This window comes from Lonchura striata, chromosome 3, assembly GCF_050655825.1.
Source record: "Lonchura striata isolate lonStrDom1 chromosome 3, ASM5065582v1, whole genome shotgun sequence".
Lineage (NCBI taxonomy): Eukaryota > Metazoa > Chordata > Aves > Passeriformes > Estrildidae > Lonchura > Lonchura striata.
This window is the reverse complement of record NC_140705.1, coordinates 61,606,379-61,633,627: the sequence shown is the minus strand read 5'-3', so window position 1 is coordinate 61,633,627 and position 27,249 is coordinate 61,606,379. Positions and strand designations below refer to the sequence as shown.

Sequence of the window (27,249 nt, the reverse complement as noted above, 5' to 3'; positions counted from 1 at the left end):
TTTCCAAGAAAGTAAATGAAAATAACTTTCTAATAACATAATTGAGAAAATAATGAAATAATTTCATAGAAGGTGTGTCCTGTCCTTTTTTATGCTTAGGAATGGGGAAATTGAGACAAATCTACTTTAATCTTCAAATAGTTTTTACAAAACTTCTGGACTAAAATATAAGAAAATTCTTAAGTGGATGTTCAGCTGTGTATATTCTGGTGGCTCCTCCATGGATTGCATAACATTCATTTTACTGGGTCCCACCAAAGTCAGTGCAGGGCACAGTCCAGGGCAGAGTTACATCACTGTGGAGCTCTTCAGAAAATCCCTCCCCAAATGTCCAAACAGAAACTATGTGGAAGTTTGTGTCTTGGCCAAGCAGTGCTCCTGTGTCAGAGGAAGCTGAAGTTCTGCCCCATGGCTTTAAAAGGTTTAATTTGCATGGTGCTGCATCACTGTTCAGTGTTCAGAAAGGAAAAAGGCTTAAAGAACAAAAGAAGAGTTGCTGTGTACACTTGGCAATGATTACATGTTGTAACTTGTGGATTTTGTCTGCAGATAACTGTGATCTCACTCAGTGAAATGGAAGAGGTTTTTGTATTCTGCTTTTTGTCTGTGTAATCCCCATGTCATGTGAATCCTTTCTTGGTACTTAAGAATTGGCTTGAGCTCTAGAAAAAATTCAGATGTACAAACTCTTCTGGAAAGACTGATACTGAAAGCCTTTTCCTTTCAGCACTGTTCTGCTTTTTTTGGGGGGACATGGTACTGTTTGTGGGGGTCAGAGCACCTCAGATTCCCTGAGATTCAGTGTTAAATGAATATTCTCAGCAGTCTCAAAAACTGAGCCAAGGAAAAGCAAGCATTTTTGCTCTATCACTCTTTTTCAGCAAGGTTTACTACATCAGTTTGAGGATTTTTCAGTAACTGTCAGAGTCAGTTAAAATATCATAGGAATCCAGATATCCACTCTTTTTTTTTTTTTAATCCTAGTGCACAGAGGAAAGCTGTGTTTTTCCTTTTTAAGTGAATTACTTTTGATTATAGTGGCATGATATTTTGAGCTTTCCTCATATTTTAATTTAGTGCGTGTGTTTCTAGTGAGAAGACAGCTCAGCCTGGCCAGAGTTTTAATCTTTAGGGTGAGGTCTACAGTGCTTCTTATCTTAATCAGCTACTGTGTTTATTCACTTGAAATATGTGAAAATCCAAAGAAACATCTTTTATTAGGAGAGATCAAGCCAAACTTACCAAAAAAAAAATTAAAAAAAATTAAAAAAAAAAGGGAAATCAGGTCTTTTAGCAATTTGTGGTATTTGACATTAGATTTTGATTTTGTTTCCCTTCACAGAATTCAATATAAGAAATCTGACAGCAGATGGAAAAATAATCTTATGTACTGTAATAACAAAAAGGTTTTAAATTAGACTCTGGTCATCAAAACGTGACCATTGTGAGTCACAAACATAAATTACTTAATAGCAGTTGATTAATTTTTTTTTTCCTTGACAGGAAGCTCTTCTGTTGTACTTGCAATTTGTTCTTTATATTTTGTCATAATTTAATTCTCTGTATGTTTGTGGTTCAGTTTTTTATACTGGCCCTCACAACAGTCCCCATTTATTCCTCTTTCTTCATTCCTCATAATAATTATGGTGTCAATGTGTAAACATGGAAGTGTGTCTACAAATACTGATGATAGTAAACATGACAGTCAAATGCTGCGCAAGTAGACTTTGTATGGCCAAGGTGCTATACAGGGTGCTAGATACATTCAAGAACCAGTTACTTGGGAAGCAGAGAGATATCCTGCAGTGTTATCTACCACTGTTGGGCTATACTTACCAATTTGTCAGCAATTATGAAAACTGCTAAAGACCATTATGCCCAGTCTAAACACTGATCTGGGAAATACATTCCTATGTCCCCTTATGGACCTTTCTTGGGGTTATGCTATGCATTACACATATGAAGCTTTCAATAAGATTAAAAATCTGCCTGTTTTGTTTTTAAAGCTATAATGCAGCTCAAAGAGGATTGACAGCAAAATTCATAAGATAAATATTAAATAATAATGGTGGTATTTTATTATTTTTCTCCATGTAACATGAGCTTTCATAAGTAAGTACTGGTTGGGATTATCACTGCTGGAGATACATAGTCTGGAGGTAGCACCAACCATTACCCTGTGTTTGTGTACTGCCATAAATAAAGCTACTTGACTTGTCCTTTGATGTTACTTTAAAAAATGCAATTACTATAAGTTACAAAAATGACAGATAAAAATGATCCTAAAACATTATATGTTTATGATACATCTTAAACTTCAACAGAAGCAAATGCTGAACTAACATTTCGTATAAATTTAAGGACAAACGTCCATACAGAAACATGGTATTGTGTTTATTTGGATTGTGCAGGTGGATCTCCTGTGTGCACTGACAGATTTATAAATCAAGCCATAGAGCACAAAGCCTTTGTCCACACTTTAAGTAAATTATGTTATTTAGTATAGGTTTTGGTCATGGAAAATTATATCTGTATGAGACTTGAATGAATAATTACTTTCATTGTGAGCACCTCTTTATCAGCAGCAATAAGAGAGTAAATATCCAGGCTCCCAATTATAGGTGGGCAATGCCGTATCCTTGTAATCTATCTTTTCTAATTATAACACAGTATGTTTATTTCTGAAATCCCACATGCTATTAAATGGCTCTTACTTGTCTGTTACTGCTTTAAAGTAACACAACCTTTTAATCACACCAATTCTGACAAAGAGTAAGAGATTAATGTATTTTGCAGTAATTTTCTGTCTTATGTGGAGGTGAGGAAAAGCTTGGGATTCAGCTAGTGAAATAGAGAATTATAATCTAGAAGCTGCAGTTGCTAGTTTAGTTGATATGTCAGAAACCTGTGTGATAGACCAGCGGGGAAGGTTTCCTTTGATTGTCACACAAGTGTAGTTTTCAAATTTGACTTATTGTAAATACTAGAATAAAACTTTATTAATATAATAGATAAAAGTAAGTCTAGAAAGCTGTCAACACGGTAATTAGGAAATAACAGATTTGAAGAATTCATCTTGCCTATGGATTTTTTCATTTTCATATCCATGGTGATCTTGGAGGGTGTTTTACAAAGCCACCTGCTTTTTTTCACTGGCCTTCAGTTTTGTACAAAGTAGACATGCCAGGAGGCTGAAAATGAACATAGTTTTTAAGGTCTTTGCTTAAAGTGTGGCCAGAGGTAAAGTATGCACACTGAATGAGGAACTGGATTGCAAAGAGATCTCATGGCAAGAGTGGCTGAACGCTGTGCTAGAAAACTGAATTCTGTCTCTATTTTCTGTTGTCGGTGGCTCAGCAAATGAATTTCATGCCTGTCTTTAATGTGTCCCAGTTTCTGTCTCTAATTTAAACCTACAGAATGATTTGTGTCTCTGATTGCTGTTGAGGTGAATAGGAGCTGTGTTTGACTATATTAACATCTATATAGTACTGCAAATCACAAGTAAGTTAGATCTTGCATGTCTGAGATTCCTAACATCAGAAGATTTTCTCTGAACTTGATATTCTCCAGATATCCTTCTGTGAAATGAGTTTAAGAATAATTCTTCCATCACAGCCATATTATAAGTTTATTTAATAAAATAATTGTTGGAGGAAGGTTCCAATGTTATACTAATGAACACCACAGAAGAGCTCATGAGGAAGTCAGTGATAATGCCTCAGGAGAGAGCTGGAATCACTTCAAGGTTGAGGGTAACACACTGAAGTACAGAAGTAAAGCAGGATACTGCAAAGTTGCTTATTTCATGGGGTTTGTCCTTCCTGTGCACTGAATGAGATCCTGCAAAAACAGTAGTATGTGATTATGTAATTGAAGATTTTTTTTTCAATTATCTGTGCACAAGGGCCAGAGGAAGGTTAACTCTGGCATTTCCTAACTTCAGTCGTCCTTGATTGTGCAACCCTAATGTGTCTTTTTCTGGGAGGGGTTTATATTGTTGAGATGTCTGTGTATATGTAGATAAAACTATAATTACTCTTAGAGATGTGTAGTTAGAATGCTAATGTATCCCATATGCAGAGAAGAAAGTCCTCTTAAAAAAATGTAACTTACTTATTTTTCTTGTTTCATGCATCCCACTTAATCAAGTTGTTCTCCACTATATTTTTGTGACATTTTAAGAAGCTGAAGATGACAGTGATTGGAATAATCAAATTACTTCCCTGTGAAGCAATTTTCTTAGGACTAGAACTTTCTTTTTCATTTAATTATTTATTGCAGCCTTTGAATGATCCAGCAGTCAGAACAATTGCAGCATGTTTTGGTACAACCTATGTAAAACCAGAACACAGACTTAATAATAAAAAAGGAAAAAAAAGAATAGAGACATATTTTGCTGTTGTCTTTCCAGCATGCTCCTATCACTTGAAAGATTTTTTTGCACTTCATTTTTTTATTCTATGTATATCTTCAGGGGAATTTCTGGTCAGGCTTAAAAGTATAATTTCTTTATCTTCTCTGCTATTTTCTCCAGAGTAATGCATGGGTGCAGTTTGGTTTGGGTTTGGGGGAGGTTTTAACTTGCTTGTTTGCTTTTTGTGTTTGTTTTTAAGGCAATGCAATTTTAGTTTATTGGAGATTGGTTTGTGTTGTCCTTTTGGAAATGGGAAACAAAACACTGGGCATTAGGAATAGAGAAGTCAATATTACTGCTAGCAAAAGAGTGGCAAGAGAATATCTATCTAGGGAAATGATGTTAAGGCTTTTACTTCTGCAGTGTTATCTTCTGAACGAGCACCTGGGAGTGTTTTTGTCTGGACAAGCAGGTCCTGTGTTTGAGGGGAGGTGGCATTTTTCTAGGAAATGGGGTTCTCTGAAATGCATACAATCTTTCTGTATATCCGTGGTAATGGCAGGGTGCCCAGAGCTTTGTGGAGAGATTCCTACTTCTTCAGTAATAAATAAAGTAAAATTCAAAATACAGTTATTAAAGGGTAGGATATCTTTGATGTCAAGATAGTCTGCTAGATGAAAGACTGGAACTGGCATGCAGTGCCAAGCACCCCCTGCTTCCTTAGTGCCTTCAGTGCCAACATCCTCAAAAAGAACAAGGATCATAATTCTTAAGACACCAGATTCAAAAAGGATTTCCTTTAGAGCTGAGGTTGTTTTTCTTACTCTCCAGACATGTAGCTAGTAGTAAGACAAATGAGTCTTCTAGAAATTATGAAATGTTTAATAACTGTATCAGTTTTCAGATTACAGATTGCATGAAATATTTCTTTCCTATTACTATGGATAAAGTCTTGATGGCCATCTGCCCTTGGAAGAGATGCAGGTCTGTTACTTTAAGATGGGGTCAAACCAGCCCAGTGTTCATATCTGGGCATCTGAAGTAGAAGAGTTAAAGCAAAGCCTATGTACTTGATACTTCTCCACAAAACTCCCAGTCTTCAACTCTTTCCATTTTGGGAATGCAAATCTAACTGAGGCTGGCATGGCTTGCCTGTTTGGTCTGCAGTGGATTTCTGCCAACTAGTTGCCCGCTCCTTTTGAACATCCACAGTGGTCCTCAGGCAGGGAGTGCCATGTGTCCATTTCCTACGGTATGGAGAACCACCTTGTTCTCCTTTGAAACTGGCTTCTACAACAAAGGGTCACTAAGTGATGACAGTGAGCAGGTACTCCTTATCTCTTTTCCCTGTCACCTACAGAGATTTTGTAAACCTTTTTTTGTTCTCCGTGACATTGTCTCTTTCCCAGCTTGAGAGTACCTGGCTCCTCCCTTTTTGCCCTGGCCATGTCCACTCAGGACCCGCACCCACGCATCCTCCTCCTGTGGCTCAACAGCTTCATTAAACCCAGGCTGGGACATCCACATGTGCCCTGGGCTGTCGCCTAGCTGGGAGTTGCAGGTGCTCAGTTGCCCATGATGGAGAAGGATCTAGAAGCCAGGCTGACCCCAGCACAGACAAGGTCCTCGCTGACTGGACACAGTGTCACCATATCTGGGCTGGGTTAACAGACAGGGTGAGGAAAAAAGCAGGTCTGGGGAGCATCCAGAGAGTCTTGTTAGGAGCAGCCAGAGACAAAGGCCAGAGGCAGATATACCTACAGCATATATCCAGCAAGAACTGAAAGCCAATTAAGGGCTTTTAGTGCACTTAGGGCATTGTCATGCTTATCTATGTTGAATTTTATTTGTCACTTTATTGCCTAGTCACTGTCTTATAAGGGACTCATTTTTCTCTTCTTTACAGTTTGCCTTCAAGGTATCTAACATCTGTGGCAGTTTTCCTTTAGCAGCAAACTTTGTCTGTACTCTTCTACTGCTTTTCCAGATACTTTCTGGATACACTAATTAGTGTGAATTCCTGCAAAGATGCCTGTGGGATTCTGCTGGTGATTTTTTTGTGTTTCTACACCTTCACATTTGCTCCAATGCCCTACTTCTTAACCAGTTACTTATCCATAAGTACTTATCCATGCCAAAACTTTGCTTTTTATACAATGGCTTCTTAATGGCCTTTAAAGCTTATGGTGAAACTCTTCGCCAGAAATTTTCTGGATATTCAAGGGAAATATGTCAACTGGGTCATATTAGCCCACATAGCACAACTGAAGCCTGCAGAGAACTCCAAGAAGTTTATAAGACAAAATGTGACTTTACAGAAGTCATGTTGACTCCCCAAATAGATTTTATTTATCCAGGTGTCCACTAATTCTAGCATCTCTTGTACCACAGATCCTTTGTGGTAGCCAAGGCACTGGTCTGGTCAGAGGGAAAAATTGTGGTAAACTAATTTTACTTGACTGCCTGTTACTAGCAAACTGTCCAGGTGTTAATGTTATTAGCAAATCTTTAGGATGTATGACTTGTAATTACACTCCTGCTCTAGACTAAGACTGCATCTGGTAAAAATGGGCCTGAAAATAATAATATGTGTTTGATCATGTTGACAAGCAGTGGAAAGGACTGAGTGGTACTTCAGGTCCTCTATTAAAATGTAATGAAAACTTCAAGCGGCTCGAGTGGTAATTCCTCACATCTGTGAACATTAGCAAAACAACCCTTTCAGTTCAACGAATAGCTAGACCACCCTCCCACACCCTGTTGAAAGTGTCAAATGACTGTTTTTCCCTCAGACTGTGAAGGGGGGAAAACTGCAGAAGGAATGGATTCATTTCTTTTTTTCTTCTGAAATGCAGAAGAGGCAGAAAGAAGCTGTGGTGCAGAAGGAACCGAGATAGTCTGCAATCCACTATATGTGCTATGAGTTCTTCCTTACAAATGAGGGAAAAAACCTGTCATTCTGCACAGTGCAGATCTCGTAGCTGTAGGACTAGTAGTCCTACCTCTCTCTAAAAGGACAGAGCACTTTGGCATAACCTCGTATCAACTCAGATATGATCACATAGATTATTTCTTATTGGTAGGCAGGTCAGCAATCAGCTGGTTCAGACATCAGATTTTTAGACCCTTCTATTTGAAAGACCATGCAGACGTCAGCTCTAAGCAGAAGATAACACTGTTGTGCTAGTTTTGTTTTTTCAGTAATCCAAATGGCAAGACACTTCTGATGCTATTACTTCCTGTAAAGTAATTGCTTTCTTAGAACAGGGCAGCTTGTTGCTTGTAAATGAAGTAGCAAGGTTTTCATGTGCAGGGATAAACAAAATTGGCTTAAAGGAGATTTAATGATGAGAAAAAGTAAAGTTAAATATTTGTGCACTGGAAATGGGAACTTTTATTGTCATAATTTTTCATGAAGTAATAACATTTCGCATTGCATCTGTGCTAAGAGTTGCAGATTACAACCACAATAAGGTGGTTTCCCATTGTAGCTGCAACTTTGAATTTTTAAATGAAACTGGGCCTTTGGTTAGTGTCAGGGATATAGTCCTTGGAGAAGGACTAGCTTCAGGTAGAGCAGACAGTTGCATCGAGCAGAATTCTGCTGTAGGTAGCAGACCTGATGTACTCCTGCTACATAAGGTGTAGGGCTGCTTTGCTGCCATTAGGGAAGGGATGTGAACATATGGTTGACACTTTTATCACCTTGTAGTGATAAAAGCAGTGGGTGCTGCAAGGCTGGCTTTCCAGACCTCTCATGATAACTCTGCATCATGCCTGTATCACTCAGCCCACTCTGTCCCTTATACTTTGCTGGAGTGCCTTCCTCATAACCCTTTTTCTACAGACAGGCAAAGTAAGACCATTCTTACCCTATTGATAAGGTTTGAATATCAGCATGGTGGTATTGATTTATCCCACTTGGAAGGTTTAGTATGATCAGCTCTTTTAGGCTGAATTATTTATATTCATGCCTCTGTTATTATTTTGCATTTGTTTCATCAGTTGCCTCAGATATAACACTTCCATAGAGTCAGGAAGCTAGAAAGAAAAGGTGCAATTCTCTGTCTGGTTATAAATGAACTCATTTCTGGCAAGTGTTTGCAAGTCATAGTTGGTGAAGAATCTAGGAGTTGTCTGATTACTTACAAACAACCCTCTGCCATTTCCATAATTAAAAACTGCTTAAAATTGCTGCTGGCACTAGGTTGTAGTTATGTTTAGAGTTCAGGCTGAAGCAGACTTACCAGATGATCTGAAAAGAGTTGTAAGACTTGCCACCATTACTACTCTGTAGCACAGTGTGGTATCTCCAATAGTGGAACAGGTGACCACAGTTTCAGGGGCATTTAGAGCAGGCTGACATCACCTTTTTGTTTATATGGCATTGCAGACATGCAAGTGGTACTGGAGTGACTCTGTTGGAAGGAACACATTCCAGCCGACCATTAAGCACTGCTCTGCAGCTTTCATAACTGGTCCAGACTGAAGAAAATATGCAAGCAGTTACCATCAGAGCTATTATAAGAACTTTTCCTTCATGTAGATGTTGCAGCCTGATCATAATGACTCAATTACCACACACTACAAAATGTTGTAATTGCTGTTAGTCCTGCAGACTGTCAGAGCCTGTTTTGGCTGTTCTGGCTGAATAGATTTGAGTCTGACTACAGGAGGTGATCCGAATGCCTGAATGGAGAAAAGCCAGCAGTCATGAGAGAAACAGGAGAGCTGTCTAGCACACCCAAAAGCTTTTCATACTACAAATGGATCTCCAGCACTCTGTCTCACCGCAGAATGTGCTGTATAATAACACTTAAGAAAACTACAAAGAGAAAGAAGATATCAGAGTTACTGGAAAGCTATTTTGGATGAGTTGCTGTTATTAAATAAGATTGATTTTTCTCCCCAAAATATATTGTTTTTGTTGAAACTTGAAGGCATATTAATTTTAAAGAAAAGCAAAAGGATAAAAATTCTGGCTTAAGTGTTTTAATGATGGAGAAAAAAATTGCTCTGAAAATTAAAGCAAAATTTTAAGTAATTGTTTTGAATTTTCTTCATTATTTAAGAAAGGGCTTTCTAAAAGTTTTAAAGGCAATAGCAATCAAATGTTTTTACACTTATCAGAAACTACTTTGAAGAATATTTTTTGAAGGAGATTTCTTTTTTTCCTTTTTTTTCCTAAAAAAAAACCCTTCCCATCTAAATATTCCTATACTACTTATTTTCAGAAGGCTGATTACACCTATCATTTTTTTAGTATTTCACTTAATATTTGCTGCACCCAATTAATGTCTGGATCAGCTGACTAGGCTCGTAAGGTTCATATTAGGCTTAACGCTTGCAGATATGTAAAACATTTCTCAGCTTTTCCATGCAGGCTGTGGGAGAGCTGTACTGAAACTATCCTGAACCATACTGAAGTGTTCCCTGTTGGTTTGCACGCACTGCTCAGCAACTTCTGCTGAAAAACTTGCAATGATTGATGCTAGTGCCAACCACACAGCTACTAAAATAGATTTAATAGATTTCATAAGAACTAGGCGATCTGGAATAGCCTGTCTCTTAAGGAAGTAGGTACAATAAATTTTTAACTCTAGACCAGCAGCAGTTTTGTAGACCTTGGCTCTAGGGTCAACTAGAGTATTGAGAATAAGAAGGAATACTTTCCCTAAGGAGCTTTTTATATTGACTGTAGTTTAATTGATCTAATAGCTGAGAATCCTTAATAGAAAAACCCTGAAGAGAGTAATCACTAAGTTTTATTGACTGAGCTCCTGACCAAAGTCAGATGACCTGCCTAAAAATTCTGCCATCTTGCCATGGGAGTCTACCACAGTTCTGGGCTTAGTCACTGGCTTTTGTGGAAGAAATAATGCTATTACAGGACAATAGCAAGGTGGATTTAGATGGACATGACTGTAGAATAAAATGACTATTTGGTTATGCACATACATAGTGTGAAAGGAATTTTTCAGTTTTTCTTATCCATAGGAGTTAGACAACATGATCAGGTTGAAATGCAAGACTTCCTTTATTTCCTGTTTATACAGGCTTTATCCTTTTTACTCTGTGCTTCTGGCTCTTTGTGAGTTTATGACTCTTTCTCCTTGTTTCTCTGTGCTTTCACAGCCTGTCCAGCTTAGCTCTCCTACAGCCATGGTGTTGGACTAATTTCTGCAGAGCTGTTATGAAATCACTCATGACTCATTCTTCTCTTGCTTCATTGAGTTAAATAAGCCCTCTAAAAAAATCTCATGGTATGGCAAAGGAACCAACTTGTTAAGTATATGTTTAAGCAGGTCTATAAAGCAGGTTCCAGCCTACACAGTGCAACATTAATATGCCTCTTCCTAATTCCTATCAGGACATAGTATATCATATTCAGAAGGACACACTATTAGGAGACAAAGAGAGTCAGATACAGCCCTCACTTTTTTCCCCACTAGGGAAAGAAGTCCACTTTTGTTCCCTTTTTTTGTGATCCATTCTTCTGTGAGTATCATGATACAATGACTTAGCAAGTGGTGTTTTGCTCTGCCTTATCTTCTTTTCAGTGTCTGTAGTATTCCTTTTGGGACTCTGTTTTAGAGCCAAAACACACTGAACAACAGTTATATGTTTTTAGACCACATCTTGCCTTTTTGAACACTATGGCTATAAAGGTAGCACATGGCCCAAAAGAGGCCTTGTATTAATGTTTTTCCCTCCCTCTATAAAAATACTGTGATCTCCTTCATTATCTTACAGTTTTTATTACTTTCTACATTCAAATATATGTTAGAGGGACATAGGGCACTGATGCTGGAACAATTTTCAGATTACTTCTTGTTTCTGTAGATTTTTTTCTGCATTGTGTATGCCTGGTAGGGACCACCTTGAATGATTTAAAATTAACACTCTAGATTTATTAATACAAAGGACTAAGAACAGCTTTCTCCACTCTGTTGCCTGCTGTTTTCTGCTCAGGTATTGTAGTCACTCATAGGTAGTATGCTTTTCATATAAAAACTTGCTAAACCCATGCTTTAGGTGTTCACCTTAAACAACTTCTATATTTCTGCTGAACTTTGTGTGTGAGGATCCTAAGGTCGGTAGTTTGTTTCTATGACAGAAACTGTGTAATACCAGCACTCAGGTCACCTGACGAGGTTTTGTTATTGTCAATTATTGTTTTTCATGTGTGAGTCTAAAGGCCAAATCCTGCTGTGAGAGCATTTCTGTTGAGTTTTGAATGAAGCCTAAAACTAGATGGTCTGGCCAAGGATAATGAAAGGAGAAAAGCTTTCAATTAGCATTAGATGTTGAACTGAAATAAAGAGAATCAGATATATTTGATGTGTTATTTGTTTAATATGTTTAAACAAACCTGCTTCTTCAAAACTTTTAAACTTATTACCCCAAATTACTATTTTTAAGTGTTCCTCTGCACTTCTGATAAAATGTCTAAAATATCTGGGTGAACAACAGTGAATGGCATTCATGGTAACTTTCTACTTGACAGTCTGATAGGATGCAGATATGGGAGATAACCACTGTTCCCACCAGTGTCCTCAGACTACTTTTGAACACTGCACTGATACACTTCAGTAGCCCCAGAAGTAAATCTTCAATGCATGGAAGTGGTCACTGAGATAACCACTAAAAGAGCGGAGGTAGAAGTCATGAATGGGTTCATTTATGAACTCAAGTTTACAGTTTGCAGTTTAATAGTTTACACAGCAAGTGTGTACAAATTAGGCAAAAAAAAAAAAAAAGAGAACTCAAGAACACTCATTTATTCTATTCTTGCAGGAGGTGAGTTTAAACACCTTGCAGCTCTACTTGCTGCATTTTGAAGAGTCATACTGGTAACATGGCATGTACCATAGCAATGGGCATATGCTTTATATTTTGCTGCATTTTTATTAATTGTCATACATGGAAAATTGCTTTTCTGTTAATCACTTTGTTCTGTAACACTGAGATATTTCTCTCTGATTCTCCCTTCAAACCTTGCAGTTAACTCTTCATAATCATAAACCTGTGGTCATGAGTAAAAGTATATTTACTTTTAACGGTTTGCTTCTTAGTTTTGTTATTGCCAAAAATTATAGCTCAAAAATTACAGTATTGCAAATGTTAAGATTTTCCATATCTGCAGAATCAGAGTAATTGTGCTTAAAAACTATAGTAAAAGGTAAGTAATGTGAAAGCAGTGGGAATTGTAAGCTCTCTTGGAACTTCATGGTCAAATTTTCAATATTAGAATTTGATTAGTGTCTCTTCCATATTTACTCCTTTTATTAGGTCTATTTCAATTTTGATCTCTGCCAGGCTTCATCACTGGAAGACCCAGGGCTTATTATCCTCAAGGAGTCAATCTTAGTGGGTTTGAGAATTTCAGCACTAGAAAACTTGAAATCAAAGTGGGCTTCAGTTCTTGGAGGTGTCCAGATAATCTGCCTAGATACTCAAATTATTTTCATATTCGTATTATTTCATATTTTGGGTGCAGAGACAGAGAAAATTGATAAATGGACTCCAACTCTAAATAAGAATATGTCTTGTTCATTGTGGCTTTGAAATAGGCTTTCATTGAAAACAGTTGAAATGTTGGAAACAGTGGTGTTGGAAATGGTGTTGAGGAGAGTGCTGTGGTCACTGGTGTATGCTGAGGTAGATTTTGCTAGAAAGATTAGCTGAAAAGTTGCACAGTGAGGATGTCAGGTTTTGAGATGATGACACATGTTGGCTTGCTTGAACTTCAGAGCTTTGTTGAATACAAAACAATGGCAGAGTTTAATATTTTGGGAAGATATTTTAAAAAATAACCTCACACAGAAGGAATATGGGAGCAACCCAGTACTTGGCTTTCTTTAATTGAATAGTTAAGGCAATTAATGCAGTACAATGTGTTAAAGGTCAAGTGAAGGGACAATACTTGGTTGTAAATGTGACTGAATAGTGATTTTTAAGAGAGTACACTTTGTTCACTTAGTTTTATAGAAGGATGATGCCATAAAATTTTCTCATACTCACTTCCCGTCTCATATTAAGGAACACTGTGCACCTGTCATTATACTTCCTAATCTTTTAAAACCTCCTTAAACAGTGTCTCCAGAGCTAACAAAATACCTTTTTCCTGTCTGCTTCATATGTAAATAACAGATTCATGAAAGAGGTTTCCTTTGCTTGATTGGCTTGGTTTGGTTTCAGAAATTGCAGAGCAAGTCAATTGTAAAACTGCAGTTTCCATTAAATGGCAAGTGCTCTAGATGTTGTTTTCAAATCATGCTGATGACTGCAGAACCATCACAGAAAATAAATTCCTTCATTTGAAGCAAGTTCTCCTGAGACTAAGAAAGCACTCTTCCTCTTAAATTAAGCTGAATAACTTGCTGATTTTGATTTGGAGAAACAAGAAGTTTCCCCAAACAAACAAGAAGTCTATTTTCAGAATTCCTCTTTCAGTTAAGAATTGATTTCTCATGGTATTTGAGATTTAAATTGTCTAGTATTGTGTAACTAAGTGCTGCATATGTTTTTAACAGAGACCAGTTTAACCTTTTGGAGACATGTTTAAAAAACATCACACCAATATCTGTAAACCTGTTCTTTAAGATTTAGAGTAGACAAATTCTAAAAAGAAGACAAAGCATTTTAGAATCTAATAGAGAGATTTTAAAGCCAAACTTAGTCAAGCTTGTCATAGTTTTTCTTGATTAAGGAGAGAATATTTTCAGGTTTTATGTGGTAATTAGTCATAGTTGAAAAAAAAGGACACAGTTAATTTTTTTCTGATCTGATCCCTGTCAGTTTGAGGGTTTCTTTCAGTAAGGAAGCAAGATGCAAAAAAAGGGAGTGGGGCACATAATATCCATACTCAAGGAGTTAAATATATGTAGTTTGATCAGGATCAAATTCCTAATTTTGAAATCCATTCATCCATGGAATATTTTTCTTCAAAGAAGTTGTAGAAAAAGGCTTTACTGTTGGAAAAAGCACTGGAATGTGTGGGGAGAATTTTTGATTGATTGCAGTGGGAGTTCAGTGTCTAGAGCAGTTGCAGTACTGGATGGAGGTTAGAAAAATAAATCACATAGCCCAGACTGGTGAAAAATAAAAGGTTTGGGTATAGTCACACAAAGATCAGTCATTGTAAGCTTAATGGAAGCAATAAGGAGACACTTGGCTGTTCAGCACAAGACTTTGCAGTCTGTGTTCACAAAGTTTTCTTTTCAGCTGTAATGTGAGGAGAAATACACCAACATACCAGGGGTGGAAACTAACAATACATCAGTGAAGTAATTACTGTTTTGACTTAGGTATGCCAATCCCTTCCATCTTTACATCTGATAAAAACAATATGATAAGAAAGCAGTTTTAGATGGTGTATAACTGAAATTATTCAAAATTACAATGAATGGCTTGTTTGTAAATATAGATAAAAAAACAGCATTAGAGATATCAGAGTAGCATTAAATGTCCAAAATGTACACACTTCCCTCCTACAATAGATATTAGTCTGCCATATTGTACATGACATTATTCTGAGTCTGTTCTCATCAGTGAAAAAGAATTGCTTCTCAATTACTGAGAAGTCATTTCTGATCTCACTTTTACTTGTGTAGCTGGACTGCTTGCAGAAAGTGCCTAAATGAAGTAGGAAAGTTGAAATCTTGGCTTAGCAAAGAGGCTCTAACCCTTTCCAGTCTCCTCACCCTTCCATTGAAAGTGTACAAGAAAATACCTGATATCCTTATTCAGGACATCTTTTCAGTTTGGTCTGAACAGAGCTCATTGTGGTATTGTCTGAATGTTATTGTCTGTGGAAGGTGAAAGAATGGCTGATTTTCTGTGATGGGGAGAATAGAATATTTATGTGTGTAATAGAAAAAACTCTATAAATTTGTAATGTTAAAAAAATCCCAGTTTTTTTGACTTAGATTGCTACATCTTGCAGATCAAATGAAACAAATATATTAACAACAGTATCTATTTTTAATAATATAGTAAAAGGACCCAGAAAACACTAAAGTACTGAAATATAAGTAGCCCAAATAATACTGAAATAGTTACTTCAAAAACTCTTAGAGAGGACAAGTAATAAAATGCTTAAAGTGTTTCAAAGGCTCTGTGTGAAATCAGTTTTGAGTTGATGCTTCCCAGTATGTCTAGAATGCCTTGGTATTTTATTATAATAGTGAATTCCAGTGTAAATTAATTTTTCATAATTTCTGTAATTTGTTAAACAACAGCAAAATGTAGTTTCAACATCTACTGCAAGAGATCCACATAATCCATACCAGATTTTCTGGAATAGCTAAAAATTCTAAAAGAATATCTAGACACAAAATTTGACCTGTAAACAGACAAAGCTTGAAGAATAATTGATAAACCATACAAAAGCCCTGCTGCCTTGTGTTTTCTAAAGGTCTTCATAGGACTTAGAAATTATGACTATTCAGAATATTGATAGTAGCAGCCAGAAAAGAGATTCCAACATCGAAGCCTTGGAAAGAAAACTCTGCAATTGAACTCTTATAAACAATAAATATTTTGAATGCATCATAGATCAAATGTAAACTGCTGTGGATATTGGGTGTGTGTTGGATTCGCTGGGTAAAGCACCTGGTAAAAATTCAGTATTTTATCCTTTCACTGTACAGAATAACAGAATATTCTGTTACCCAAGAATTTAATCCTAACAAATTCTTTTGTCTGTTTCCAATGTATATGTAGAAGAAATGTGTGCTTCTGTATGACTGGGGTTTACCAAGATAACCTGTGCCTAACTGTAACATTATTTTAACCCATATCTCGTTTTAATCCATATCTGTACAGTTTGGTGGGAACTCACGCTTCTACAAACCACTCTTCCTCATTAAAAGATTGTCAGCTCTTTTCCCACTCATTCTTTTTAACTACTTCCCAGAGAAGTGTGACATGTGTTTGCACAAGTGATACCTTGGAATGTATTTAGCCATGCAGCTCTTTGGTTTGTGTAGCCTGGTATTGAATTTAACTGCACCCATCAGTTTACTCCAGCTGAGGATGTGATCTTCATTGTAACAATGCAGCAGCAGAACAGCTAGGAGCCAGTGCAGCAGACAAAAGTAAAACATTCTTGATGACCATTCCTCCTGTAAATCCTAGCATGATTCATGATGGAGCATGAAATATAGATCCCAGATTGAAAAACATTAGATTACATGCAGCAACCTCACAAAAAACCTCTCACCTGTTCCCACCCTATCCCTTCCCTGACTTAATTTATTTTTATTTACATGTATGCTAGTTTATGTGCTTAATATATGCACCTGTATATTTACTAGTTAATGCCTTTTTAACCAGCATATCTAAACTGAACTGTCAATACCTTTCTTTGTCCCAAACTTCTGCTTCTTTGTGGAAAAAAAAAAGTCCAACTCAAGCCAAAACTAGCAAGTCAATTCTGTTATTTTTATAAGATTATCACAGGAATGCCAATGAAAATATTCTTAAGTTACAATGGGTGTAACACAGGATTTTCACATTACCCCCTCCCTCTGGGGGAAATCCATAACTTTGTCTACACTGTGAACTCCACTCATATGGGTCAGGGCTGATTTACCCAGTCAGTGTGTTTGTTTCCACTTCCATTTTCATTGGCACAAACCCAAACAACTAAGGGGAAACAGGCAGTGGAGGGCCCCCACCCTGGCTCTAAACGTATTTTCTTCTATTGTAGCTGGTTCCCTCAATTTCCCAGATCAATCAAAACCTGCTGGAGTCACTGCTGTGATAAAGTCAGTTGCTGTCAGGGAGTAGGATATCTGTGCTAGAGTGATCAAGAGGGGTCAGAGCATTTTTACTGGCAATGATAACCCTACAGAAATAAATACCTACTGAATTCCAGCATAAAATGAGGTCTGGGGGTAAAGGGGAATATCATGAAATACACTGAATCTCTAATGGTCTCTGTATTGTGCTGGCATCCCACTCAACAGCTTCAGCTCCTACCTTTCCAAGACTATCATAAAGATGTAGAGATCCAGCACATTACAAATACTGATAATGTCAGTACTTGGATGACTCCTTTAAGGACTAGGATGCTAATCTTGAGAAGTCAAGATGTCAGTTCCCTGAAATGTCCTATCCAAAGTGTCAACAGCCTGCATATGAATGGTGCACCTTAAACCTGTGTACAGTTCCAGTCCATCTGTGTGCCTAATAAAAAGATCAGCAATCAAGCTGTTGCTTATATATTTCTTTATGAAAAAATTAATAACATAATCTCTCTCGGTGTCGGACCATGTCACACAGTTGTGTCAAGAGGAAGCGCAAATCAGCTTCCGATGATCTCTGGTTTTAGTGAAAAACCTGCTCCTGGATTTAGTAGTAGCTGGTTACTGCCTGTGTTCATGGTAAATGCTTCCCAAGTCAGTAATTTACTATTCTAATGTCTGCTTTTCTAATCTTAACCTGATCTGAAAATTAAACTTCGCTCTTCCTGATTTTTTTGTTACATTATTACTGCTACTGATCTCAAGTGTATCCTGAAAGATAATTTTGATTATCGTGTTAGAAACAGGATGTAATACCACCTGTTTCTCCCAGATTTCTGTGTAGTGTTGGAACATCAAAACTAATGAGAACTGCTCAATTGGCTCCTATGAAAGATACACAAGATAGAGCCTTGTGTTCGGCCTCACGTGGCTTCGTCTGCTCTCCCACAGTGCCATGGCCACTTTTACTCCAGTAAATGGGATATGCCCAGGGTTGCTGTCTGCCTCAGAGGCAGCTCATGCTGTGTCTCAAGTGCACGTAGTTCCAAAAACCGGGGTAGCTGCATCCAGGTTTCATGCTGGGAATGGGCTCTGACCTGTGCTGGCTGCGCAGCCGTACCCAGGAAGAGTTTGGAGAAGACCTGTCTGGGCTGGCCTTGAGCCGCAGCCATATGGGCAGGAGACTGGGATTGTGTCCATGACCAAGGTGGAGCTATTGATACTGTTCCTGGACAGTTGATTAAGATTAATTTTAAACATAAGCCATGAAGTTTACAATGTCTACAGTTATGTCCCATCAATTATTTTATGTCTGGAGGGATTCAGAGATCCTGTTATATACTTAGGAAAATGTCTGTGCATTTCTGAGTTTTATGTTCCCTGCTTTGATAGTTTTCGGCTTGAGTTTCACAGGCTGTCATTGTTATGTAAGAGAAAATATTGTCTTTTATCAGTTTTCAATTTGCCACATATAATTTCATTAAGTGCTTTGTTCTTGTCTTACAAAAGAGAGAAAATAATCAGTTCTAATTCAATGTGATGACAAATATAATTTTTTAATAAACTGATAAGCAATATGGGCTAGAGCAACAGGAAGCAGAAATAATAAGTGAATTCATAGTCAACAATTACACTTTCATATACGTCTCTGTACTAGCCTGTAAGGAGATTTTTTTTTCCTTACATTTTATTATTCCTAGGTATGCCAACCAGTTTATCCATTTAAAGCATGTTACAAGACCTAATGCATCAGCAAATGATGATGCAAGGCAAGCTGATAGGACTGGCCAGGGCATAGTACACTCTTTGTCTCCTGGCTTCAGTGGCCAAAACCAAATTGTTGAATTATTTTGTGAGAGCACAATCTTGTCTTTCATTGAATTATAAAAGACTCTGCCAGGGTTATGTGCTATTTCCAGTCAGGAATATGGAGGCTTTAAATTCTTGCTGGGTACAAGGAGTACTGTGAAGATGAGGCAATGGGAATGATGCAGAATGAGAGTCTGGACTGAGTTTTTAAAATAGTGATTCCTCACAAATCAATGAAAAGAGTCACATTTGCAAATTAAGAGTAACACAGATAAAAAAGATTCTTGCTAACTACAACTTTATTGTTCTTGTACTCTGCAAAATACATCTTATTATGTGTTGCAGAAGAATAATGTAAAGTTTCACTCATATAAAGCTTATAAAATTTTATTTTATAAAATATGCTGGTTATATTACTGATGAGTCTATGCAGGTGATTTCACAGAAAAATGTGTAATGCTTATCCTGTTGGGAAATCTCTGTATTCTATAGCTATTAATAATTTTTTTTTTAATTAGGAATATTTTAGAAAATTATTTAAATTTTATTAAGTTCCATTTTTTGATGACCCACACTACACTGCCTGGGGTTTTTATGACCTGCAGTTTGACTGTTCAGTGTTTGGAGAAATTTAAGAAAACTCAAGGGTGAATTGAAATATATTTCTCCACACCCAAAATGTCCATCATCAAAGCCTGTTACTGATGCCTTTGCAGAGCTGAAAGTTAGCATACCATCCTGCTAACAAAGGGTGGTGGAATGGGTTTGAACCCTACACAGAGGAATAAAGTTTATATTTTTAAGTGGGGAGGCCAGGGAATAAAAGGATATTTTTAGGAAGTTCATGGCTGACTTAGAATTAAACCTCACCTTTCCTGGTCTTTAGGCATAAAGTAATTTGGTGAAGAAATTCAAAGTCTGGAAGGAACTATTTCATTGCAGTTTGGTGTAAAAAATCAATCTCCTTGTCCCACCAAATTCAATCCACATTACTTAATTACATAGAAACCACATTTCCATTAGCATCCTCTGTGTTTGAGAGTGGATCTCTCTCCCTGAATGGGTGTTTGCCAGTGTTGGTCCAGTTGTTACTCCTTTCATTGAAAGAGAAAAGAAAATGGTCAGACCTAGAGAGAATGGCACACGTGTGGTTTTCAGAGAGCAGCAGTTATGGAGTCATGCTCTCCCGTTCAGCCTTGAGGGGGCTGCAAGGCTGAAGACAGGACAGCAAAACTTCAAATACAAACTCAAAGGCACCATTGTGTAGGAAAGGACTTTAAGCAGTTGCTGAATTTTAAGTCCATGCTTAAATTCAAAGCATATCTGTGAGGTTATAGGATTTGCTCAACACTTTAGGAAATTTATAGCTGTTGGAGAAATTTTTAGAAACTTCAGAGATGTTGTAGAAATGGCAAAGTAGATATTGTTCCATATGATGATGACAAATCCAGGGATATCTGCATTTATACGCAATCACAGTCATATTTCCAAGCAATAGACCTCAACCCAATAACATTGTTTGTGAAGGGACAAACTTTTGTACACATCAGAATGAGTCTTACTTCCTTTCTATTTTTTCCAGAAATAATCCTTTATTTTATTTTTAAATCTGAATGTTTTAATAGAATTAGGATTCTCTGTTTAATTTGATAATTACAGTATCTGCAAACGTTAAATTAGGTATGGTGCATAGTAATTTTTATCAGCATAGTGTAGCAGAATAAAGATCTTTTTGAGAGATCATACAGCTTCTACAATTTGGAAAGTAAATAAAAAAGTAAAAATAAACCTGCCACATCTCCTCATTTGAACTTTCCCAGACCTAATTCAATCAAAAGTGTGGGTTACACAGAGAGCAGAGTACATGGTTTGGTCTGCAGAGGCTTCAGAAGAGTGCTAGGATTCCTGTTTTGCATAAATAAATCTAAAAGGTTTTATCTCATTACTAGCTTAAATGTAAGCAGAGGAGAGTACTACTTTATGTTCAGAGTGAATGATGGGACATTTCTTTGCAATTAATATGCTCCCACTTTGTATATGGACAGTTTTCTAGATCTACAGATTGCCTTTACATTCAAAATTATTTTTGAGGTGAAGATAAGCTACTGTCCAGGCCTATGCCATAGGATAGCTGTTTTTGGTTTGGTGTTTGTGTCTTGCTGGAATAACACAGGTTTGTTTGTTCTGTAGCCATTCCAGCCCACCCACATCTTGGTGGTTTGGCCCTTCCTTCTGCTTGTCTGCAGGTGTGCCCATTGCTGACCTCATTCACCCATCTATTTGCAGTCATAAATACATCTAACCTAATGTTTGGCCATATTAGTGTTGTGATATCCTTGAAATAGAAAAACCCTGAACAATTAATTGCTTCTTACAAAGCAAAACTTTTTTCCACCCAATGTTCATCTAACTAGATGTTTTTTTTATGCTGTGACACAAAATGATTGTAAATTTTCTCTTTTATTTTGGGCATCACCACACACTTGCAAGTGCCTCTGCTGTGTCACCTCCTGTGCTTGCCCAGTTCAAGTGACCATGTTTGTTAATACTGCCTTTTAAAATGTATGTAAAGTGCTTAAAAGTTATCGGATGTCAACATGAAAGCAAATTATAATTAATTCTGTACTGGTTTTTTATGTCTAAAGAGCTAGGCATTCTAGCTAAGATTTTCTGTGGTTTAGAATTGGCCTAATTCTGTTGGGCAGGGCAGATTTTCTTGTTCACTTGAATATTACTAGAGTTAACATAAAATATTTGGGTTTTCTTTCTAAAAATTCAATTCCAGAGCTACATAGATTTATTTCAGGATATTTTCATATAAAAATTGTATCATCCACAGAGAGAAGTAGATTTAAATTTTATGCCAAAATGAAACCCAGGAGCATTCTGTTTTATGAGGGAACCTTTTAATGTATTAAAAAAAATATACTGGTAGTGTTACTACAACCCACCCCAGCTGTCATTGGTATCCTGTGCTACTGCCTAAGCATGTGGAGTCATTTACACTCCTGTTGGGTGGGAAATGCTGCATGCTTCAGCTGTGAAAAGAAAGTTCCAGTGCAAAGCGTAACTTAGTGTGAAAAAAACCTGGATAATGCACAAACTGAAATAAGGACTTTTTTCCCCCACAGTGACCTTCTTTTCATTTGATCCTAACCTTCAAAAAATTTGTCTCTTTAAGGATGAAATAGACAGTGTTCCAAACTGGATTGCTTTTGCACTCTTGTAAAAATTCTTGGCTGAACAAAATTTGTTGTCCAGCACGTTACCAAGGTTGGATAAGTGCAGAAATGAAAGCACATGGAGAAGTAGAGGTCAAAACTCATGCCTGAGAAAGAAATACTGAGTATAATAGGACAAAACACAGGTTTTATGGGTAAAAAATGGCAATGGAGAGAAGTAGAGAAATTAGAGGAAAATATGATTATTAGCACAGATTCTGGAGGCAAAGGCTGGAGTGTATTAGTCATTCTAGAAAAAAAAGTTAAAAAGAGAAGTATGTACATATGGGATAAGAATGTATGGAGAATGTTTCCTTCCCAAATCTGCAGTTAGGCATTGTAGTTCTGTGTCTGGCTGTGGCTTTAGCTTGCCACAAATGACTCATGAAAGTTGCTTTTGAAATTGTGTATTTCGGTACTTACAGTTGTCTTGATGAGTTCATATGATGGAATTCAGTGCTGGGACTCTAAAGAGGCAAAATTAGTGGACAGAACAAGCTGGACAATTAATTTTGTTTCATAAGATATGAGGTTTGCATGTACACATGACTGATTGTGTGGTGGACTCAATGAGTCTGATATGCTTTCCTTAGCCCCTTGGTTTTAGGGCAGTCTTCAGATGATTGAGCATTGTGTATGAAAGAGTAGGATAGGGTATTTTCTGCCTCGCACAAGTTAAAAGGTATATATGTAAAATAGTCAGGAAATTCCTAGAAGAGAGTAAATGGTTTCATGGTTAGGAAAACTGGCAACTGTGAAAATGAGATTCTATTCCTGCTTTTACTGATAAGTTATTATTAAAAGTGGTCAAATTGCTTTGACCACAGTTTTCCATTGGGCACTATATACTAATTTTTGGATTTTCTACAGTGGGCCAGATTGTCAAAGCGCTCTCCCAGCTACAGTTTAAAGTCATTGGTAGTGTGCTTTGCGCATATAAAACCCTGTACAAATACAAAGTAGTTAAGGAAAATCAGAAGTTTCATTTCATTGATGAAGCACTAAAAATCTGTGGAAAGTTTTTCCATTTTTACCCATTATCTCCATGCCATGATAGGAAAAAGCCATTTCCCCTACAGTCTATTCCACTTCTGAAGTCAACATTTTTGAATCACATATAACTTTGGTGAAAGCTCTAACTAGCTCCAGTGGAATTTAATAATTTCCCTTTTCAGTTGAAGTATCACACTAAATACTTTAATATTCTTTACTATAGCAGGTATGAGTATGATGCAGAAAAAAAAATATTATGAAACGGAAACCATAGTGCAGTGTATTCTCATGATGGAAACAAATTAACTGCCCAGTGAAGCTTTCAATTTAAGAAATATTGAAATTAAGTCCGTGGTATCACTATTTGAAAGAGGTGTTCATTTTGGTTTGGGAAAGAATGGAGGGGGAGAGAGAGAGAAAGGCCTTTATCATATATTATAATTTAGACAGTGAATTTCCTTTGGTCTGTGGTGGTAAAACTTACTTGACAGGCAGATTCTGGATATGTGGGGCTCCTAACCAGGAATATCATAGCTAAATTTATTCCCATTAAAATCAACAAAATATCTTGGATTGCTTCTAGAAATGTTTGTGGTGTATATTGCAACAAGTATTCATTCTCCACAGTTCAGTACTGCTCTGGGCCAATGGGATTGCAAAATATCTGTCAGCTTTGGCTGACAGCCTAACGTTGCCACAGCAATTTTTCTCTTTAATGAGTAAAATAGGTGATGTTTATAGAAAAATAACTGTCTCATGAGAAGCTGTGCAAAACGTTCCATTTAAAACCATTCTGTTTATATATAGTTTTGTTGTTTGTTTTCTTTTCTTTTTACTTACTACTGTGGACATTTGCATGAAAACAGGATATTTCTCCTTCAAATTGCAGTCATGGACAGAATAGCTGCTATACCAAAATGGACCCAACCCACTTAAAACAAAAACCCAACTATTTTACTTACCAAATCTGTTTCTTCTGTGCATGCTAAGTTTCAAGCACTTATTTTCCAACCTAAATTTAGGGGCTAAGTTTTTTTGCATTAGTTCTGTAAAATCAACGAAACAATATGGATGTAATAGTGAGAATACATTACTGCAAAGATTATATTATTAAAAAATCATAAATAACATTTATATTTTAATATTTACAGTGAAATCAGGGATAAGAGTATTTTTTGTTATATGTACTGGCTTTTTCTTTTTACACAGCCTAGAAACAATGATAAATACTCAAGAGAAAGAGATAAATAGAAAAGTTGAGTCCTGTTTTTTGGTTGCTGATGATCAATAGAATTAATAAACACAAAGAACCTCAGAGTTCGCTCAGATGGACAAATTTGACTTTTTCAGTCTCGGCTTGAGTGTAATATTCTACCAATTAGGGACATACACTTTTACTGACAAGTAGCATATTTTCTCTGGTTTGGGAATGTCTTATAATGTCACTAATAAGTAAATATTCCCTCTCTGGTTAATAAATGGAACACCAGGATTGCAGTGCAGGTGAGCATAGTCCTTTGACTGTAAAGATTTGCAGGGAAATAAAAAATGGACAGGGTTTTGTTTGTACTACACAGATCAAATTTTCGAATTCCAGTAGCACTGCTTCCCAAAGCTACCTGCAAATCTTTCAGACAATCTTTTTTTCTCACTTGAACAAAGAAATGCTCCACTGAGCTTTCCAAGTGTAACCAGCCTTCATTTGGCTCTGAGAGCCCAAACAGTCTCTTTACCTCACTGGGGACACATGAATTTGTGCTTTGCAAATAAAAATTATAAAAACTATGTAAAATATACCTCTCAATTCTAGCTGCAGATGTAAACTGCATTTTTGGCATTCAACTTCACAGAGTCAGTGTTCACTTGTTCAGGCCAAACACCATTTAAATGTAACTGAAAAATATCAGGACCCTGTCTGCAAAGAAACATCAAGGACTCTTTGGAGGAATTAGTTCCATTTATTCTTATTTTATAACTGTTCTGTATGTAATTTACACTCAACAACTTTTTAAGTTGTTTTTAGTTTGGGCAACTAGTAATGCATGTTTTTTCATCCTTGTAAGATTTGACACAGGGTTGTGGCTTGATGAAATGTTTGCAAAGTAATTCAGCATAAATGGGCCATTTAGTTTCTTTGGTTATCTCTTGGTGATATTCAGTTCTCATCTATTTTGTTCAGTGCTGCTTTGGCAAATTGTTACAGATTTTAGCAGCAAGCAGTTCACAGTAATTATATCATATAATACACTAAGCAAATATATGATAAATGAGCAAATGTTAACCAAATAAGAAATGCAACCCTGGGGACTAACTGGGCTTGAAATTCTCAAGGGTAAACACAGCAGGTGAGCAAAGGAGTATGACAAATAGGGTAAGAATTTCTTAAAGCCTGACTGCCACAAATATGGCAATGGAGCTGAGTCAGCATGGGAAGGACACAGTAATTTACTGTTGAATCAAAAGCCAGTAGCTCACTGCTACCCTTCTGGGTGTTGTGGAATGCATCAGCTGAAAATGAAGATGACTAACCTTCAGGTACTTCTGCTTCTGCTGCTCTTCAGGCCAACTCTTGTTGCTCCTTTCCAGGGACACTACTCTGGAAACAGCAGCATGTCATAGAGCTGTTGGGAGAACCTACAGTCAGCATCAGACCAGCAGCCAAAAAATCTGAATGATACCAGTCATCTTTTTGGAAGTTGCAGTTTTACAATTTGCCTTTCTGAATTGAAAAACATTGCTTTCACTTTATCAGGCCAATATATATGGTAAATATATATATGTATATCATGTGCACAAATTATTGTTTAGCAATATAATTTATATTTCTTTGCTATAGGATTTCTTACATAAAATATGCTTTTGCTATCCTACTCCTCCAACATTTTCCCCACAAGAAACAAGGCCTTTTTCTGCCTTTCTTCCTCCCATCTCTATTTGCCTGTATAGATGTACATTTAGTTCTTGTGCTGATTGTTACTTTATTCTTAAGTTATGTCTCTGCCTGACCTCCAGCTTTTCTGTGTTTTCATTGTCAGCTCACGGATGCTATGACTGTAGGACTGTGCTAACTGACCCCTCTGGAGTTTTCACTTCACCATGCTTCCCCAGTGACTATCCCAACAGCCAAGCGTGCAAGTGGATCATCCGAGCACCTCATGGATTTATCATACAGCTAACATTTATTGATTTCGACATTGAAGAAGCTCCGGGCTGCATTTATGATTCACTGACATTAGACAATGGAGAAAGCCCAATGAACCTTTGTGGCATCACTGCCAAAGGATTATCCTATAATTCCACTGGAAATGAGATGATTGTGTCATTTAAAAGCGACTTCAGTATCCAAAAGAAAGGTTTTAATGCCAGCTATGTACGAAGTAAGTAAGTCCAAAGCATTTCATCCCTTTATAGATGTTACAAGGAAATGTCCTATAAGGATTATAATCACACTTCCCAAAGGAGCCAAGTCCTCCATGAGAAGAGACTGGATGAGTGAGGCTGCACTTTACAGGGTTATCTTGTGTCTTTTATTAGCTAATTTATTTTTCTTTGGATCAAAATTTTTTTATTCCAGGACATGACAAGAAGTGTGTTAGAAAAACTTTTTACATGCAAAGATTTTAGGCCTAACAATTCTCTCCCTGCCAATTTTTGCTGGAGGATTCAGAAGCAGGATAGGTGTCTTCTGGGTCAGCACACCTGCAGAGGGACATAGAAACTTAAAGGAGAGCATGAGGGGCAACTTAGTTGAGCCAGAAAGGTCAGCCTGGACCTCTGGCCCAGTGTAACTCCCAGCAGTGGGGAGAAGTTATTGCAGAAAGCAGAACTTCTCAGAGTTCATCCAGCCTCTGGAACAAACTCCCAGGGATGAGCTGATACTGCAGAATGGCTACCTGTCATTCCAGTTCCATGACCTTTCTTTCCCTTCCCTAAATATATAACAATGGTTTTAAAGGTTTTAAAAAGATGCTCATGCTTTTTTCCCTAGAAGGTAAGCATACAAATAATTTCTGATTAGAGCATTAATTAGAATTAATTAGACAGTAAAGGCAGTGAGGTAATGAAAGACATTCAGGACAGTCACTGACAGGCCCCGTGTGTGGCTCACTATTCATTC

At 37.0% G+C, this 27,249-nt stretch overlaps 1 protein-coding gene across 7 annotated transcripts in view; it reads left to right on the top strand.

Annotated features, from left to right (window-relative positions):
• ADGRG6 (adhesion G protein-coupled receptor G6) overlaps positions 1-27,249 on the top strand; it is a 109,639-nt gene that overhangs the window by 15,387 nt on the left and 67,003 nt on the right. For 6 of the 7 annotated variants that reach the window (XM_085575290.1, XM_085575287.1, XM_085575292.1 and 3 more), the window contains exon 3: positions 26,168-26,509. In XM_085575290.1, the coding sequence (XP_085431416.1) occupies positions 26,168-26,509 (342 nt within the window). Of the gene's footprint in view, positions 1-25,718; positions 25,898-26,167; positions 26,510-27,249 lie in introns of those variants that run through there. The other variant, XM_085575291.1, reaches the window with a different exon arrangement.